The 19,342-nt window shown below is 36.7% G+C and overlaps 1 protein-coding gene across 2 annotated transcripts; it reads right to left on the bottom strand.

Moving 5' to 3' along the window:
* Nucleotides 1–60: 60 nt before the first annotated feature.
* Nucleotides 61–17,350, bottom strand: LOC150099195 (uncharacterized). Of its 2 annotated transcripts, none has more exons than XM_090403778.1 (2): nt 16,862–17,350; nt 61–2,968 (listed from the first exon to the last, which is right to left on the bottom strand). In XM_090403778.1, exon 2 carries the CDS (start codon nt 2,123–2,125, stop codon nt 767–769), a length of 1,359 nt encoding a protein of 452 aa, XP_090259904.1. In that variant the 5' UTR covers nt 2,126–2,968; nt 16,862–17,350; the 3' UTR covers nt 61–766. The 2 variants fall into 2 exon arrangements, with proteins under 2 accessions (XP_090259904.1, XP_090259905.1); XM_090403779.1 differs by having other exon boundaries at nt 17,169–17,350.
* Nucleotides 17,351–19,342: the final 1,992 nt, after the last annotated feature.

Below are 19,342 nucleotides of genomic sequence, written 5' to 3'. Positions count from 1 at the left end.
GTAGATTAGAGGGTGTAGTGGATATCATGATAAATGTTTGAACTTCATGGTGGTAATGTTTAATAACAATATTTCTCAATATAAGCAACTCAATAAGCCTACTTTGATTATGAACTAATCCACAATCTGAGTGCATAAAAATTTTTACATTGCTAATGGAGTTAATGAAATCTACTTCATTTTAGTTGGTTACTATTCTAATCCAAAATGACCAAATGCTTATGAGAAGATTCTCTACATCCACAGGTAATCAAACTTGGTAATCTAATAGATAATTGACAGACACTCAAACTGGTAAAACAATAATAATAAAATTATACCACTAACACATTGAATGATTTATGTTTTGCAGTTTCATGAATTTTTTAATTGATAAAAATTCACAATCTGTGAGAAACATTTAGAAAGAATAACTTTTCAAAGTAATTCTAAACTAGTTCATTTTCAGATATACAAAAGTCAAAACAATTCCTTACACAGTTGAATAAAAACAGATCATTTTTTTTTTTAAAAAAATCCCAATAATTACTTTCAGTTCACTGATAAAATGATGTGCTAATGAAATAGGCATCTTAAAAGATGCCTATTTCAATCAGTCACTTAAGATGAAAGTGAAATTATGAATGATGAATATTTTTTATCCTCAACTTATTCACAATTCTCATCCTCATTCATGATAATTCATCAGAGTAATTATAAGCTCAGATTTCTGGAGTTGTTGGAGCTGGATCTTCTGAAATGATTAATCTGAAGTAACACCAGTTTTTCATTGGTGTAAACTCCTCTTATGTACCTTAAGATTGGAAGCATGTGAAAATGATTTACCACAAATTTCACATCTAAAAGGTTTCTCATTGGTGTGAACTCTCATATGATATTTGACATGGTGAGACTGAGAAAATGATTTCCCACAAATTTCACAAATAAAGGGCTTTTCTTTAGTGTGAAGTCTTGTGTGCACTTTAAGATTTGAAATTTTTGAAAAGGATTTACCACAAGTTTCACAAATAAAATGTTTCTCATTTGTGTGAGTTCTTGTATGTTCTTTAAGATGATGAGAGTGAGAAAACAATTTTCCACATGTTTCACATACAAAAGATTTTTCATTATAATGCAGTCTTGAGTGTACTTTAAGATAAGAAGCTTGTGAAAATGATTTACCACAAATTTCACATCTAAAAGGTTTCTCATTGGTGTGAACTCTCATATGATCTTTGACATGGTGAGACTGAGAAAATGATTTCCCACAAATTTCACAAATAAAGGGCTTTTCTTTAGTGTGAAGTCTTGTGTGCACTTTAAGATTTGAAACTTTTGAAAAGGATTTACCACAAGTTTCACAAATAAAATGTTTCTCATTTGTGTGAGTTCTTGTATGTTCTTTAAGATGATGAGAGTGAGAAAACAATTTTCCACATGTTTCACATGCAAAGGATTTTTCATTAGAATGCAGTCTTGAATGTACTTTAAGATAAGAAGCTTGAGAAAAGGATTTACCACAAGTTTCACACCTGAAAGGTTTCTCATTAGTGTGTACCCTAATATGTGTTTTAAGATGTGAACTGTGTGAAAATGATTTACCACAAGTGTCACAACTAAAAGGTTTTTCATTAGTATGAACTCTTATATGTTCTTTAAGATGATGAGAACGAGAAAACGATTTCAAACAAATTTCACATTTAAAGGGTTTCTCATTAGTGTGAAGTCTTGTGTGTACTTTAAGATAGGAAGCAGCTGAATATGATTTACCACAAATTTGACACCTGAAACACTTCTCCTTAGTGTGAACTTTTTTATGATCTTTAAGATGATGAGACTGAGAAAATGATTTTCCACATATTTCACACATAAAGGGCTTCTCATTACTGTGAATCATTGAATGTTTCTTAAGATATAACATTAGTGAAAATGATTTACCACAAGTTACACATGTAAAGGGTTTTTCATCAGTGTGGAGTCTTGCATGTACTTTAAGATAAGAAGCATGAGAAAATAATTTTCCACAAGTTTCACAACTAAAAGATTTCTCACTAGTGTGAACTTTTGTATGATTTTTAAAGTATGATTCAGAAAATGATTTTCCACATATTTCACACATAAAGGACTTGTCATTAGCATGAATCATTGAATGTTCCTTAAAGTATAACAACTACAAAAATGATTTACCACATGTAAAAGGTTTCTTATCAGTGTGCACTTTTAGATAAGAAGCACGAGAAAATGATTTTCCACAGGTTTGACAACTAACAGAGTTGCTAGTATGAACTTCTGTATTATCTTTAAAGTGTGGTTCAGAACTTTCACAACTAAAAGGTTTCTCATAAGCATGAACTTTTACATGATCTTTAAGATAATGTGACTGCAAAAATGATTCACCACATATTTCACAAATAAAGGATTTGTCATTAGTGTGAAGCATTGTATGCTTTTTTCTGGTTTAAAATTTGTGAAAATCATACCACTAATGAGAAACTCTTTACACATGCAAAGGGTTTCTCATTTGTGTGAAGTCTTCTATGAACTTTCATGTCTCTTTACATAAATATAACATGATTTATAATACCAATTACAGTTTTTTGTGTTATAATTAATAGAGATGAAAATGAAATCCAAAGGGAAAACATTTGTAATTAAGATGAAATCTCTTTCAAGAATTCAGGCTTCTGAGTGATTTAATTCAAGTGCTAGAGCTAAAAGTTTCCACTTTAGCATGCTGATTTAAACCTTTAAGCCTGATATCGTATGGAAAGTAAATCTTCCTTCATTATTTCAAAAGATTTCCGAAGGATCTGAAAGATTATACACTGTTTTATATTCACCAAACAGAGAGGCCAATTACTTGTCTTGCAGAAAAGATAACTCTGTATTATTTTGAAAGAAGTTTCATGAAAAACATTCACTAATAATAATAAAAATATGATGTTTAAGTAGAATTTCAATGTTTCTCCATGAAGTCAGATCAATTACTCTGAAAGTAGAAAAATTATTAGATTATTATCCATATAATTAATATAAGAAAAAAAAAACACTGAACAAGAAATTAAATCGATTATTATTACATACCCATAATAGGACATAATATAATAATAAATAGGATGCAATTAATAAATTAAAAAAAGACAAAAAAACTGGTGAGATCTTTCTGAGCAATACAAAATGTTATATTCAGGCAATGACAATCTAGGAAAAGAGGGAGTAGCCATAGTATTCAACACAAAATAAGAGGCTAATCTTCTTGAATGGCAGGCAGTCTCAAATAGAGTAATGTGGGCAAATATGAGAATGGGGAACTGGACAATGAGACTTATTTGTACCTATGGTCCCACAGAAGGTTCTACTAAAAATTCCTTCACTTCTACCTTAGTAGAAGTGAAGGAATTTTTTGAGGCTTTAGAAAAAGCAACTGACACAATGAAAAAGGAAAAATTGGTCCTTGTTGGGGATCTAAATAGCAGAGTAGGAAATGATTGTGAGACATACAAAAATATTTTGGGAAAATTTGGAGAAAACAGCAAAGCCAATAATAATTGCAAATATCTGTTGGATTTCTGCTCAGGACATGGACTGGTTATTACTAACACCATGTTCCAACATAAAAATGTGCACAAATTCACATGGAGAGAAGAGGCAAGGAAAAAGAAAAGTCTCATTGACTATGTTATTGTTGAAAGTGATGTTTTCTCCCTGGTGCAGGACACCAGAGTGTACAGAGGATTTGAAATTGGAAGTGATCACTATTTAGTCTTGAGCAGGATAAAATTGAATTTCATATTGATTTTTTTAAAGTTTTAAAGTTTTAAAAGCAAATAAAAGTTGAGCAGCTCTCAGATGTGAACTGTAAAATAAAATACACAAAGATTATTGAAGAAAAATTGAAAGAGTTTGAGAACAGGAATCAAACCTTGGAGATTCAGTGGCAAGCCTTGAAGAAAGCCCTGATTGATTCAGGTAGAGAGGCATGTGGTGAAGAAAGCATATCAAAAGTTCCTGGCAAATAAGTCAGCTTGTGCTCTTAGAGAATACAGAGACAAATGCAAGAATGCTAAACACTGTGTAAAACTAGCTAAACAAAAATCATGGGAGGACTTTGGCAAGAATATAGAAAATAAATATCAAGAAGGTAGCAAAATATTCTGGAGGTTGTTGAAGAAGATTAGGAATGAAGGAAAGAGTGCGGTATCAGGAGTTAGAGATGATAAAGGTGACATGAAAATGGAAGAAAAAGATATCCTTGAAGTACGGAGTAATTACTTTGAAAAACTGCTAAATGAAACAAGCAGCGATGACAGCACAGTGGTAAAAACACTGACCAGGCATGCAGTCAGGAATACATATCTATACTTGAAGTAGAAAAAGTCATCAAAGACTTAAAATGTGGAAAGGCAGCAGGAGTAGATGATATTCGACCAGAAATGCTGAAGTATGGGGTATAAAAGTCTTACAGTGGCTGCACTGCATTGTTCAGAAAGCCTGGACAGAAGGATGAATTCCCAATGATTGGAGTAGAGCTCTCATAGTACCCATATATAAAAAGGAAAATAAAACTGAATGTGAGAATTACAGAGGTATTTCCCTACTAAGTGTTCCTGGCAAGATCTATGCAAGTATACTTAAGAAACGATTGAGAAGAATTGTGGAAGAAAAACTGGGTGAAGAACAAGCTGGATTCCAGCCAAATAGAGGCGGTCAGGATCAGATCTTCGCTTTATGACGATTAATTGAGAAATCATGGGAATATAACAAAGATCTGTATTTCAGTTTTGTCGATTTGGAAAAGGCATATGACAAGGTGCCAAGAGAGAAGCTATTCAATACACTACAGTTATATGGTGTCAATGGGGCATTATATCAAGCAATATTTACTCTGTATTTGAGTTGTAAGTCAGCAGTTAGAATTGAAAGTACAGGAAGATGGTTTAATGTCAAATCTGGTGTGAGACAAGGATGTACATTATCCCCTCTGTTATTCATTATCTATATGGATAACATTATGAAAGAAAGTGGTATTAAACATGATATCAGAATTGTAGATGTTAATGTCAGCTCTTTGCTTTATGCGGATGATGTTATACTTCTAAATAAATCCGCTACAAGTCTGCAAGATTCTCTGACTAAATTGAATAACTGTTGTAATAGATATCGCATGAAGGTCAGCAATAAAAAGACAAAGACGATGATAATAGTCAGAATCATTGAAAATGTCAGCTGTGTTCTGAATGGAGAACCTGTGGAACAAGTAAAACATTTCAGCTACTTGGGCACGATTTTTACTGAAGATGGTAAATTAAATATAGAAATAGACAACAGAATCAGCAAAGCTGGTATGGTGGGAAGTCAACTGAATAAATTCATATGGAATAAGAGAGAAATTAATCAGAACACTAAATTAGCTATATACAAGACAGTGTTCAAAACAGTTTTAACTTATGGATCTGAGAGCTGGGTCAGAAATAAAACACTTGACCAAAGACTAGAGACCGCAGATATGAGAGTCCTAAGAAAGATTAGAGGCGTGAACAGATGGCATCAATGGCAATATCATATTAAAAACGAGTATATTAGGAAAGAACTTGACATTGTCAGCATCCAGGAATGCGTTAGCAGAGCTAATCTGAGGTGGTATGGTCACTTAAATTGAATAGGAGAGGAAAGATTTGCAAAACAAGTGTTCTCTGCCAGGTTGGCAGCAAAACGACCCAGAGGAAGACCAAGATATAGGTGGATTGATACTGTAAAAAGTGTCTTAGACGATAGAAATATAAGATCTGATAATGTTCGAGTCTTGACAAGTAACAGACTAATTTGGAGGAAAATTGTAGATAGGAAGTTAGTAATGATGTAATTTTTTCATGTGGTACTGTCATATCCTGTACACCCCTTGAGGGTACATGGCAGGAATTTGATGATGATGATAAATAATATGAGTATAATGAACTCAATATTGGAACATAAATATACAAATATACATAATCAGCAAGACGATATATGCTAGTTATTATAAATTTTAATACAGCTGAGTTAATCTTATGTGTAAGAAGTTTTGAATTAAAGTATGATTATTAGAAGGTTATGGCAAAAATCTGATATAAACCAAAATGGCTAAAAATAAATAAAAACCTCTAAATAAAATACATGGACAAAGAAATAAAAGAAAAGCCAAAACACAAAGAATAAACTTATAAAAATTGAAAACCTATTTTAAAAATCTCTGGATAATAAAAATTAAAATTTTATAAAAGAGAGAATGTCTTAACATAAAATATTACAATGTCAGAACTAAAAAATACAACAAATAAAATGAAAATTAGGAAAAGAAAAAGTAAAGGCAATAAAAATATGAAAATATATAAAAATGCTGGTGAAAAATTTAAGGAAAGACTCCCAAAATTGACGAATAAGGTTTGAATTTCTGGAATGCTCCTAACCCTTAGTAAAAAAAGTTCATTATTCAAATTTAAGGGACATATTGCAAAAGTGATAAAATCTTCTTCTTCTCTTCCGTCTAAGACGGGTTGAGTCTTCTCTTGGGCAGGATCTTCCAGTCTTCTCTATTCCTTGCTGTTCGAAAAAGTTCCTTATATGTTCTGCATCCCGAGATGTTCTTTATTAATTTCAGCCAGGTAATTCTTGGTCTTCCAGGTCTTCCTTTTTTCAGTTGGAAAAGTATTGATTAGGTCGTTAGGAAGTCTGTCTGCATCCATGCGTACAGTGTGTCCAAACCATCTCAGTTGTTGTTTTCTAATTTTTTCTATTATTGTCTTTTTATACAATAGTTCTTGTCTGACTGTGATGTTTGTTTTCTTTTCTATCCAACTTGTTCTATTTATTTTTCTTAAGCATTTCATTTCAAATGCCAGCAGTTTTTTCTCCTCTCTTTTTTAACTGTCCACGCTTCTGCTCAATAGATGACTGTTGGTATAATTATTGCTTCATATAATTTGATTTTGGCTTGTTTAGATATCTTGTTTGTTTTCCAGATTATCTGTAATTTTTCCATGGTGGGCCATCCTATCGCTATTCTGTGTTTGATTGTTTTGAGTTCATCTATTGTTTCTGTTAGTTTTGATCCAAGATATATGAAGTTGTCTACTTGTTCTAATTGTTCTCCGTTTAGGGTGGCTGAGATGGTAGTTCTGTTCCTCCCTATTATAATCACTTTTGTCTTTTGTATATTTAGTGTCATGTCATATGTTTTACAGGTTTCATTTAGCTTGATGATCAACTTTTGTAGTTCATTTGGGGTTCTTGCAAGAAGGACGAGATCATCTGCATATTTGATATTATTTATGTTTAAACCGTTGACATTGATTTCTGGCTCATTGTCTATTGCTTTCTTTACAACTTCTAGATATATGTTGAATAGGCATGGGGATAATAGGCATCCTTGTATTACTCCTTTTTGGATCTCTATGGGTTCTGTTGTGAGTGTGTCCTTTTTAATTATTGCATTTGTCTTAGAGTAATATTTTATCAGAAACTGTATTATATATTTGTCTATTGCTTTTTCTAGTAGAATTTTGAGAAGGATTTCTCTGTTGATGTTATCGAAAGCTTGTTTAAAGTCCACAAAACAACAATATAGTTCTTTATGGTCTTCCCAGCTGAGTTCTGCTAGTTGGTGCAATGTGAAAATTTAGTCTATTGTTGAATAGTTTCCTCGGAAACCAGCTTGTTCTATGCCTATCATTTCTTCGTAGGTGTTTTTTAATCTATTTTGTATAATTCTTATGAATATTTTATAGGTGTGAGGGAGTAAATTGATTGGTCTGTAATTTCTGCAGTCTCTTTTGTCTCCTTTCTTGTATATTGGGATGATCTTTCCAGTTCTCCAGTCATCTGGGATCTCTCCTGTTTGTAGTATTTTATTGAATAGGGTTGTTAAATATTCTATTGATATGCTGCCTCCATATGACCACAGTTCAGTAGGGATAGTATCAATGCCTGGTGCTTTATTGTTTATCATATGTTTTATTGCATATCTAACTTCTTCTTGTAAAATTTTTGGGTGATCATTATTTTCTTGTATTGTTGGCATTGTAGTTTTGTTTCCTTGGTGGAAGATAGTCTTAAAATGGTGATAAAATCAGCACAAATAAATGTCAGTATTTTGTTATTCACCCCTGAACTTTTGTGATTTATCGATTTAGTCACCTAGGAATACAGGTGACTAAATCCCGCAATTTATATTGGAAACTATTAAAGTCCCCAATATAAACTGCAGGATGATCAGCAATAGGAATTAATTTTTTTCCGGCCAAGATAATCTAGGTGGCTTATATCACTACTGTATGTATGTTTTCTTCAATATTTTGGGATAGAAGACAAACTTCTTTAAGAAGATTTCAATTCCATATACTATGTGATAACTTGTAACTACTGTTATTGATATTATTATTATTATTATTATTCAGGTCTCAATGGAGTCAAATGACTCATCATTGGAGGTCCTTTCAAAAGAAACACAAGTCTATCAAGACTCATCGAGGGAGGTCCCTCCTAGGAAACACAAAGTCTATCATTACGCTCCTTAAATGCACTGACCGTTATTGCTCTCACCACTCCATCAGGCAATGCATTCCATGGTTAAACCACCCTCGATGCATAGAAACCACTCCTCAACCTCTTTCTCACAGTTTCCTTTCGTAACTTTCAGGGATGGCCTCTTGTCATCACTCCTTCCTGCTGTTCAACCAAGTGAAAGAACTCCCCAGTGTCAACCTGTTACCACCTCTCAACAGTTTAAAAGTCTCAACCATATCACCCCTCCTTCATCTATCCACCAAACTCTGCAGTCCATACTCCCTCAGCCGATCCTCATAACTGACATTGTACAGGCCCGACACCATCTTTGTTATCCGCCGTTGTACTCTTTCCACATCGTGGAAAGAGTACAAAGGCAGATTTTTTATCCCCTTCAAATTTATTTATCGTTAATTTTATCCCCTTCAAATCATGGGGACTAGATCTGAGAACAATAGTCTAAGTGTGGTCTGATCAGAGTCTTATGCAACGTAATGATAACCATTTTACCTATGCAGATCAGTGTCCTTCTCATTATTGCAGCAAACCTCTGCGTTACCTTCACTACCTTTGCAATATGTCCCCTAAATTTCAGGTTTCTATCAATCATCAAACCCAGATCTCGTCTCTCCTCCTTCCTCCAGTTTAACTTCTCCCATATAGTATGCAGCATCCCATTGATGTGTACCAAACCTCAAGACCTTACATTTTGCTGCATTAAACTGACACCCCCATTCATTTCTCCATCCATCTAGCTTATTCAAATCCTCTTGCAGGGCTACCACATTTGCACTAATCCTAATAAACCTTCACAGCTTCGCATCATCCGCAAACAACTGAATATCCCCTTGCAATCCACAGACAATGTCATTGATATAAAGGTTAAACAATATAGGTCCCGGTATTGAGCCCTGTGGAACCCCACTTGTAACCCTATGCCGCTTTGATATTACTCCACCATACACTACTCTCTGATACCTATTGGACAGCCAATCCTGAATCCAGTTGACCAATCTGACATCCAGACCCATGTGCTGCAACTTAAATATCAGCTTATCATGTGGCACCCTGTCAAATGCCTTCGCCAAGTCTAAGAAAATTGCAGTATATGCCTTTCCCTCATCTAATGTTCTTGTAACTTTATCATAAAAGGCTAGCATATTGCTAAAACAAGTGCGCCCCTTCACAAATCTATGTTGACTCGCACTAATAACATTACCCTCATCTGTCCAATGCTGTATATGGTCCCTCACTACTTTCTCCAAGATTTTACTAACTACTGATGACACACAAACTGGCCTATAATTAGACACTTCCAGTCTGCTACCGCCCTTATGCAATTGCACTAACTTACCTCCCTCCCATTCATTGGGCACCTTTCTCATAGCCAGATTTTCAGTGAAAAGCCAGGTCAAGGGCACTGTCAGTTCCTTAGCACATTCTCTCAAAACTCGTGGTGAAATACCATCCTGTCCCACAGCTTTACTAACATCCAGAGTACTCAGTATGTGGAACACACTCTCCTCCTCCTGTATCTCTAAACCTCGAACCTGCTCTATCCGTCTAGAATTCAAATTGAGTCCTCCAGGATGAAATACTCCAATAAAGTGTTCACTGAACAATTCCACTATGTCCTCTGCATCAGTCACTCTATTCCCATTTTTATCCCACAGTGTCATTCTTCCACAATCATTTCTCCTCCTACTGGCCACATAGTTAAAAAATTCCATAGGATTTTCCTTGGATCTAAGGGCCAATCTCCTCTCATATTCCAGTTTCGCCATCCTCACCATACTAGTCACTCTTCTGGCCTGTTTCTTATATTCTTCATGCATCTTCTCTTCACCTGCCTCCTTATATCTCTTCCATAGCCTCTTTTTCGTATGTAGCTCCTGTTTAATATTGTTTGTCATCCACTTTACTCCAAATTGTGTCCTCTTCTTCACTCATGGAATACAGCTTACCATTGCTGCTAGCAAATATTCCTTCACAATTTCCCAAGCACTGATGATATCCCGGCCTTCCAATTCCTCCCTCCACGAAAGTTCCCCAAGTTAACGTCTAAGTCTATTATAATCACCTGCTTTATAATTCCACATACGTTCCCGTCTCTTTGATACTCCTGCATGTCTATTCATTTTCAAAGTCAAAACCATATGGTCACTCTCTGCAACTGGTGGGAGAGATGTCATCTCAGTTATTATCAGTTCTTCTGATGCTATAACCAAATCCAAAACTCTTGAACCTCTTGTTCCCTCTGTTACATGTTGCCTAAGACATTTGTCCCTCAAGAATTCTAGAAATTCCATTCCCTTATTGCTACATGCATCTTCCTTTCCCCAATCTATATTGCTGTAAATTCTCCCATTACAATGGTTCTTCTTGCACTTGCCACGCTCAACTGTCTCAACATCTTCTGGTCCCCAACCTTTGTGGCCCTTGGTCTGTAGCAACACCCCACTAAATATCCTGTCTTGCCCACCTCCACCTCACACCATATGCTTTCAAAATCATTAGTGTCACAGCCTTTCAAAGCTCTTCCGCTCTTAGAGGACATAGGTTGTCACTTATCATAAGCAGTACTCCACAACCACGCTTTCCCTTCCTATCCTGCCGAAAAATGCTGTACCCAGCAATTTCTATTCCTATTATTATATCCTCTTCTGTAAACCACCTCTCTGTGATCCCAATAATCTTTGGCCAGGCTGATGCTATCAGTGACACCAATTCCTGTCCCTTATTCCGAATACTCCTGGCACTGGTATAAAGCATAAAAATACCATTGTTTCTAAACCCAGCATTATCCCCTCCAGACTCCACTGGACTCAGCGTTACCTGATGTCGTCCCCCTTCTCCCAAGTACCCATTCCCACAAGACGCCACTCCTGCTATCATAAACAATATGCCTTGAAGGCAGCAAGAACACCCTAGATCATGGGACATAGCATTGAGGTGTGTGTATATATATATATATATATATATATATATATAGTCATCCATCGACTTATGTCGGGGTTCCGTTCCATCTAGCAGGAAGTAAGTCGATACATTAAATCAACAGAGTTATAGGGGTTAGGGATTTAACCATAATAAGTATACTGTCATTTTAATTTGAAAACCTTATAAAACTGTACTGTGCATTACTACCACTATACAACAAGAGATTAATCACCCAAATCTTCCTCCACAATCACATCTTCATTACCTTCCCTATGTGAAGGAAAAGGCTGTGGCTATTCTGGTGTAATCTTGTTTTTTTGGATGAAAATGTCCAATGTGCTTCATTTATTCCTCTTCTTCTATTCATCATAAATATGTTTATAGCAAACAAACGCATCATGTACTTTCACTTTCTTTTCTACTAATAAGTAGCGTTCAACATTGGGACAAATGTTTTCAGACATTTTGAAAACATAACTATAGAGAACATTTCTGCAAGATCTTTCACTGTGAATTGTTTAACTACCTCTTTTCCCTCTTCCTTTTCTCATTCTTTTTCTTCTGCCACATGTTCCTCCAGTTCAACCAATTTTTTATTGGTCAATTCTTCAGGGACACTAACTATGAATTGAATTATGTCGTCATCATTCACTTCAAGTTTCAGATTGTTTGCTAGGCCCACTATTTCTTCACTCAATTTACAAAGGTCTTCATTTTTGAGAAAACTTCCAAAATCGTGCACAAACCTTTTTAATGTCTTTTTCCATATACCACTCACATTGAGAGGTCACTTCGTCCCAAACCACAGCAGTATTTTTAATAGCACGATAAACATTGAATGCTTTCCAGAATTGCATGAGAGTCTGGTCATTTCCTTCAGCGGCAGAAATGGCCGAAAAAGTTCAACGTAGATAAAAAGCCTTAAACACTGCATGAACTCCCTGATCCATCAGTTGGATCAATGAAGTAGTGTTTGGAGGGAGAAACATGACCTTGATCTTGGGGTGAAGATTGCCAATGTAAGGTAGGTGACTGGGAGCATTATCTAGAATTAATAAAATCTTAAATTCTACATTTTTTTTCACACAACAGCTTTCCATTTCACTCGTATAACAGTTGATTAAAGCATCTGCAAATGATTTTTGAGTCATTCATGACTTCTTATTTCTCCGATAATGTACGTTTCCTAATGTTTTTGAAGGCTCGAGGATTCTAACTGTACCATATCACAAATGGTTTCAGTTTATATCCAGCCACATTACCCCTAACTGAATTGTAATATGGTCTTTAAGAACTTTGAAACCAGGCATAGATATTAACTTTTTTGTGGATGCATGTCCACTTGAGCATTCTTTTTCCCAAAACAAGGAGAACCATCCGTATTAAATATTTGCTGTGGAGAATAATTTTCCACTGTAATACTTTTATCTAATTTCTCCACAAACTCCTTGGCAGTCTTGACATCGGCATTTGCAGATTCGCCATACATTTTCACATTATGCAGCATAAAACGCTGCTTGAATCTCATGAATCAACCAGAAGCAGCATTGAATTTGTAGTCACAATTGGACCCTGCTTTCTCCTTCAACAAACTGATGAGACTTAGTACCTTGGTGGTTATGGTCCTAGTACTAAGGTATATTGCTTTTGATTCAGGTCCTCTACCCATTTCAATGTCATATCACAGATAGGATCTTGTCGTTGCTTCGTCACTATCATCGATTTAATGAAAGCAGATTCTTTTCACAGCCTTTACGATTTTATCCTTATTTTTCAAAATGGTCATCACCGTGTGACCATATGAAGTCACGTGCGATTCATTGAGGAGCTTATCAGCTTTTTGACTTCATAATTTGCACAAATTAACAAGCAGTCATATTACACAAAATATCATGAAATATTTAATGATAAATACACAAATGACCTATTTCTCAAACACAAAATCAACAGAGGAACTGTTGAAGACATGTGCCGACTGCTGAGGGAGGTTGCTGCTGAATGTGCTGTTGCCACTGTGAATGATGCATTGTTGCTAAATAGAAACATTTTTAATTTAATCTTGTTTGCGTTTTGTTCGAAAGTATAGTTGGAAATGTTATTTATTCCCTCATGGGATTACAGACGGAAATAAATGGATGTAAGTTGAGAGATGACTGTATATATAAAATATATATTTGGCATCACTCCTACACACACAAAAGAGTCTGCAAGGCCTGTTGCAATAAATGCCGTGTGTGAGCTGAGAGCAACAGCAAAATAATCTGATGTTATTTTTTTTTTTTTTTTTAAGAGCTAGAGGTTGTTGTCTTTCAGGGAGATTGTCCCAACAGATGAATGAATGGGATTAGCAGGTTTGGTGAATCAGCAGTTCAACTGCAAAAACTGTTGGGCAGCTATTTTTTGTGTTATTATACATATAGCAGAAATTAGTGATATGACAGATGCCAATTCTGCTTAACGGTGTCCACAGAAATATCTGTAGAAGAGACAATGCAGAAACTGAGTATCTGTGACCAATGGCTCAAGAGTCTGTGTACGATGCCATTAATCAGCTGCACTACTTTAACAGCATCAAGAATTTTTAGAGAGGTTTTAGGTGAACCCACCATAAATTCCAAAGATGAGCAGATTTGGGATTTGTAGAGAATACGTAGTTGGACAGATGCAAAGTAACATCTTAAGCAAAAGAGGATGGGCAGTTTTTTTAAAAGCAAGAACGCTATAGAAGTGATGTGTCCGTTCAAGGGAAAGCTGGGACTAAGATTAAGTTCAAGAAGAAAAATCTAGTCTTGAGTGTATCCGAGAGGATTTTGTTCCTGGATCTGTTTTTCTAACAAGTTCCTACATTCTCAATGGGGTAAAGATCTGGGCTTTGGCCTGGTGGGGAAGACGGTGGAAGTAGCTATCATGCTCGGTGAATAGTAGCATTATCATCCATGAAACAATCACCACCTGCTGGATAAGAAGTCAACATTGCAAGATAGACTTTATCAGCAACAATGTTCAGATATTCCTTGGAGGACACTTGACCTTCCAGCAATATCAACTGACCCATTCCATACCAACAGAACATGCCCCACTTCATGACACTGCCTCCGAACATTGGGTTGGTTTTACAAGGCAAGCTGGGTTCATCGCTTCATGAGGATCCCACCAAACTCTCTGTCTACCATTGGTATAGTACAAAATGTACTGTGACTTGTTGGACCATGGTTTTTTCCCAGTCTTCTAGGGTCCAGTCATAGTGTTCCTGACACTACTGTAGATGAACGTTCCAGTTCTTTGTAGAAACCAATCATTTCCATATGGGCATGTGACTATCAATACTGATCCTCTTCAATTTGCTGAGATGTAGATCAGAAACAGTCTTTATTAAATGCTTTGGTCAATTGCTGCACACAAAAAAGATCAGTTTGTCTGTTTGCCTTCTGAAGACAACAGTGATCTCATTCTAGCCAAACTATCTTAGGACCACAGTTAAGCCTCTTAGACAAACAAATCTTAGGACCACAGTTAGGTCTCTTAGACAAACAATCTAGGCTATTTTTTCACTGATTAAACACCTGGGATATCTCACCTTTTGAGAAACCAGTCAGCTCTGCTGTTTTCAAAATTGTGGCTCTAGCCAGACGAGCACACAACAAAAAATGACTGGCTGGAAGTACTGAAGGTAACTAAGGAGATCAATGTTCAGAACACAAACAATTGATGATCTTGTAGCTTTAGATGTTCCAGCACTGCAGAGTTTGCAAGATGAATGGGAAGAATAGTGTTATCATCAGCAACACTATGAACAGGATCTGAGGTCAGAGTGATAACCTAACCATTTAAATCACTTAAATGAACTAATCACCAATTCAATATAAACGAAACACCAAAAAACATGAAAAAACTACTACCAGAAATGCAACCGTACCAAACACCTGTGGCCCTCAGAGACTAACCTACACTAACCAGCTCTGCTTCACCAAAAATACTGATCCAGTTGTCCTCCTGCTGTGCCCACCTCAAAAACACCAACCTACTCACCACTTTGGCACATCCATCCATCAGTGGCTTTAACAGCTACTTAAGTGCCCATAGTTTTCCAAGTATTCTTGGATTTCTTAACTGTAATATGAGGATAAGGCAGTTACCCTATGCCTCCGAGTACTCTTGTCTGTAAATCGCATGTGTTCTAGTGGCCGGTTTGCCTGTTCTGGGGGAATGTAAAATACGAGTTAAAATTGAAAAATCCACTACTACAGTATGAGACCCGGCTCAACTTTAGTTGAAAGAGGGCAGATAAAGGTTTCTCACGTCATGAACGGTAATTGAACCCAGGTCTTTCTGCCCAAAAGGCTTCGTCTCTACTGACTGAGCTATGAAGGCTCACTTCAGCACATCACCGGAAATAATGTCACTGGGCAATCAACGTGCCATTTTATCCCCACCCAACCAAGCATCCTCTCCAGCTCAAAACCACCTCCACCTGTCGGTTTCCCACCTTAAAATATTATTTATAGTAAAATACTCTCCAGCTAAAAAACAAAAATTTAAAAAAATGCAAACACTCACTGTGCCTCACCTAAGAAAAAAAAGCCATCCTGCTTGCTACCTTCGGAAGACACACCTACGATCTTAAAACCCAGTAACCCATATCTTGCCGCCACCCCTCTCCCAGTGGGAAAAAACTTAACTGCAATTCTTACATAATGCAAATACAAAGCGACAAAACAACCATCACAAACACTTAAGAAACCACTTAAGTACGAATAGCAAATAACTAGTAAAACAGCCCGATAAAAATTAAAAAAAAATTATACCCATAAATTATATTTAAATGAACTAAGTTGTGGGTTAGCATTTCTTTTGAAATGAAAGTTTTTGATTGCAAAGGTTGGTCAATTGGTAGAACCTCTGCTAGTAATGGTTCATCTGAAAGTTAAGCAAGTTTGAGCGCGGTTAGTAGTTGGAAGGGTTTAAATGGTTCGATGTTGTTAGCACACTCTTCATCGATGAGTCTTTGGACTCCCTGGAGGTCACATAATAATAAGTTTAATAAGTTCCCTTATTTGGAGCGGTAACGCATAATCGTTCCCAATCTATGGCTCGGCAGCGTACCGTTCGCCTAATAATGTACTTTCGGTGACTGACGTCTGCGTCGTACACCCGATAAGCTTATCGGCGTACAGTAATACCCATTTCACTTTTTTTTTTTACAGTGAATGACATGACTGGAAAGGACATCACTCATAGCGTATTAATGCAGTGAGCAATAAATAGTAAATAAATATAAATAATATGCAAAACAGGAAGAAAACATATTTATTTCGGGGCAGGGTGTACACTGAATTCGCTTAAGTTGATATACTAATCATAAATAGGTGGTGGAGGGAAGTTATCGATTTAAATTCCTTACCTTAAGTAAAGTTAAAAGAGCACATTATAAAACAAATTCCGACCAATTGTCAGATTTGTTTTAAAATTGTCGGTGGCCTCTCTATTCTTGAGCTACACGACGATGTCTTCTTACCCAATACACATCCCTTGTAAAACTGTGGATATGCTCCTATAGCATTGAAGCCGACACAAAGGTAGTCTGATGGCACTCGTTAGTTGAGTGCTATGCATTTCACGTACGGCATAAATACATAGATAACATAAGCTAGTACCGCAATCTTCGATACCAGAAACTTAGAGAGAGAAAACGCGATCACATAACTCACTTTTCTTCCTATTTTCCATGACTTGTTTTCCTCTTCTTTCTTCTTATCATTATTATTTTTACTTTATTTGTTTACTTAATCTAATCCATGAGCACTTGGTGACATTGTTAAAGGGGCCGTTGTTTTATTTGCCACGTGATTTTGTTGACAAAATGCTCATATTAGCAGTAAGTCATCTGCTATTTCTTTAAGCCGCCATTTTCTAATGAGATGGCGAAACACACCTAACGGCATAAACAGAAAGCTATTATTATTACAATTACTATTATTACGGGCAACTCCAGGGAGTCATTGGACTCATCGAGGGAGGCCCCAAATCATATTCATCACAACTATTCGACATTCTTACAGTATCTATCATACCTCGACTTAAACTCATTCACTGTCACAGCATCCACCACAGACTCAGGGAGCGCATTCCACTGATTCACTACTCTAAAGTAAGGAACCCAGCTCTAACACCGTTACTAACCACACTTTTGCCCAGTTTCATGGATGTCCCCTAGTCCTCCCACCACCAGCCCTGTTCTCAAAAATATCTTCTGAATTAATTTTATAGAAACCCTTCAGTAATTTGAATGTCTCAATCATATCTCCCCTCCTCCGCCTACCAACCAATTTTTGCAACCCACAAATCCTCAACCTGTTCTCATACGGTTCATTCCACAGACCTGCTATCATCTTGGTCACTCGCCTCTGGATCCTCTCCACTTCCTCCCCATCAAGAAGAAACCTAGGTGACCAAATCTGAGCAAAGTAGTCGAGATGGGGTCTTATCAAGGCTCGATACAGAGGAACAATAACCTGCTTGTCTCTGCTTGTCAACGTATTCTTCAGCAACCCAGTGATTTGATGTGCTGATTTGGCCACTTTTGCAATGTATCCCCTAAATTTCAATTCCTTATCCACCAACACTCCTATATCTCGTGCCTCATCAATTTCCTGGAGCACGGTTCCACCAATGCAGTAAACTGCGGCCAATCTTTTCACCCCAAAATGCATAACCTTACATTTTGCCTCATTAAATTGACATCCATTCTCCTTAGCCCAGACCTCCAATCTATCCAAATCATCCTGCAAAATTTTGACGTCATCTTCTTTCACTATTGCACTACCCAACTTCGCATCATCTGCAAACAAATGAACTGTTCCTCTCAGATCCTTTCCTATATCATTTATGAACAAATTAAACAGCAGTGGTCCAAGAACAGATCCTTGTGGTACACCACTAGTCACAGGCCGTCTTGTGGACTCTACTCCTGAGTAAACCACTCTCTGATATCTCTCCATCAACCACCCTCCTATCCATCTCACCAACCCTATGTCCATTCCCATATGCTGCAATTTACTGATTAGAATTCCATGTGGTATCCTATCAAAGGCGTTAGAAAGGTCCAGTAGAATCACTGTAAACCCATTACCCTTATCCAGTTCAGCCGTCACTGTGTTATAATACTTGAGCAAGTTACTGAGGCATGACCTACCCTTCACAAAACCATGCTGTCCCCGATACAGTATCCCATTTTCTTCTATCCAATCTTGTATTTTCCTCTTGACTATTTTCTCTAAGACCTTGATAATGATTCCTGTTATGCTGATTGGCCGGTAATTTTCAACAGCAGCCTTGGAACCACCTTTGTGCAGTGGAACTATTTTCCCCTCTTTCCACCCACTTGGGACTGACCCAGTCCTGAGGCTCAAATTAAACAAAATGGTCAAGGGCCGTGTCCCCTTGACCATTTTCACAATTCTTTGGCCGCTTCACGTACGACACGAGCTGGTATACCATCCAATCCCACAGATGTATTGACATTGAGGTTCTGTAATAGACTAGTTACCTCTACTTCATTCATCACAATTCCAGTATAAGCTGTTGGTTCTTCCATTCCTACAAAGTCACCACCTGGATTATATACTCTTGCAAAGTGCTAGCTCAGTAATTCCACAATATCGACTGATTCGGTTACCTCCCTACCCTCAGCATTTTTTAAGATCATTCTACCATGAGCATTTTCCCTTTTACTTGAAACATATTGAAAAAACTGTTTGGGATTCTCTTTAGCCTGCGTGGCCAATTTCCTTTCGTAATCTGCTTTTGCTTTTCTTACCACCCTTGTTACCATCCTGGCCTGAGTTTTATATTGTTCCTGCACCTGATGGTCACCCTTCTCCTT

This window comes from Typopeltis vanoorti, chromosome 14, assembly GCF_054136105.1.
Source record: "Typopeltis vanoorti isolate ZY-2024b chromosome 14, IOZ_Tvanoo_1.0, whole genome shotgun sequence".
Lineage (NCBI taxonomy): Eukaryota > Metazoa > Arthropoda > Arachnida > Uropygi > Thelyphonidae > Typopeltis > Typopeltis vanoorti.
Note: the sequence above shows the minus strand (reverse complement) of the source record. Positions and strands in the feature narration are given on the sequence as shown.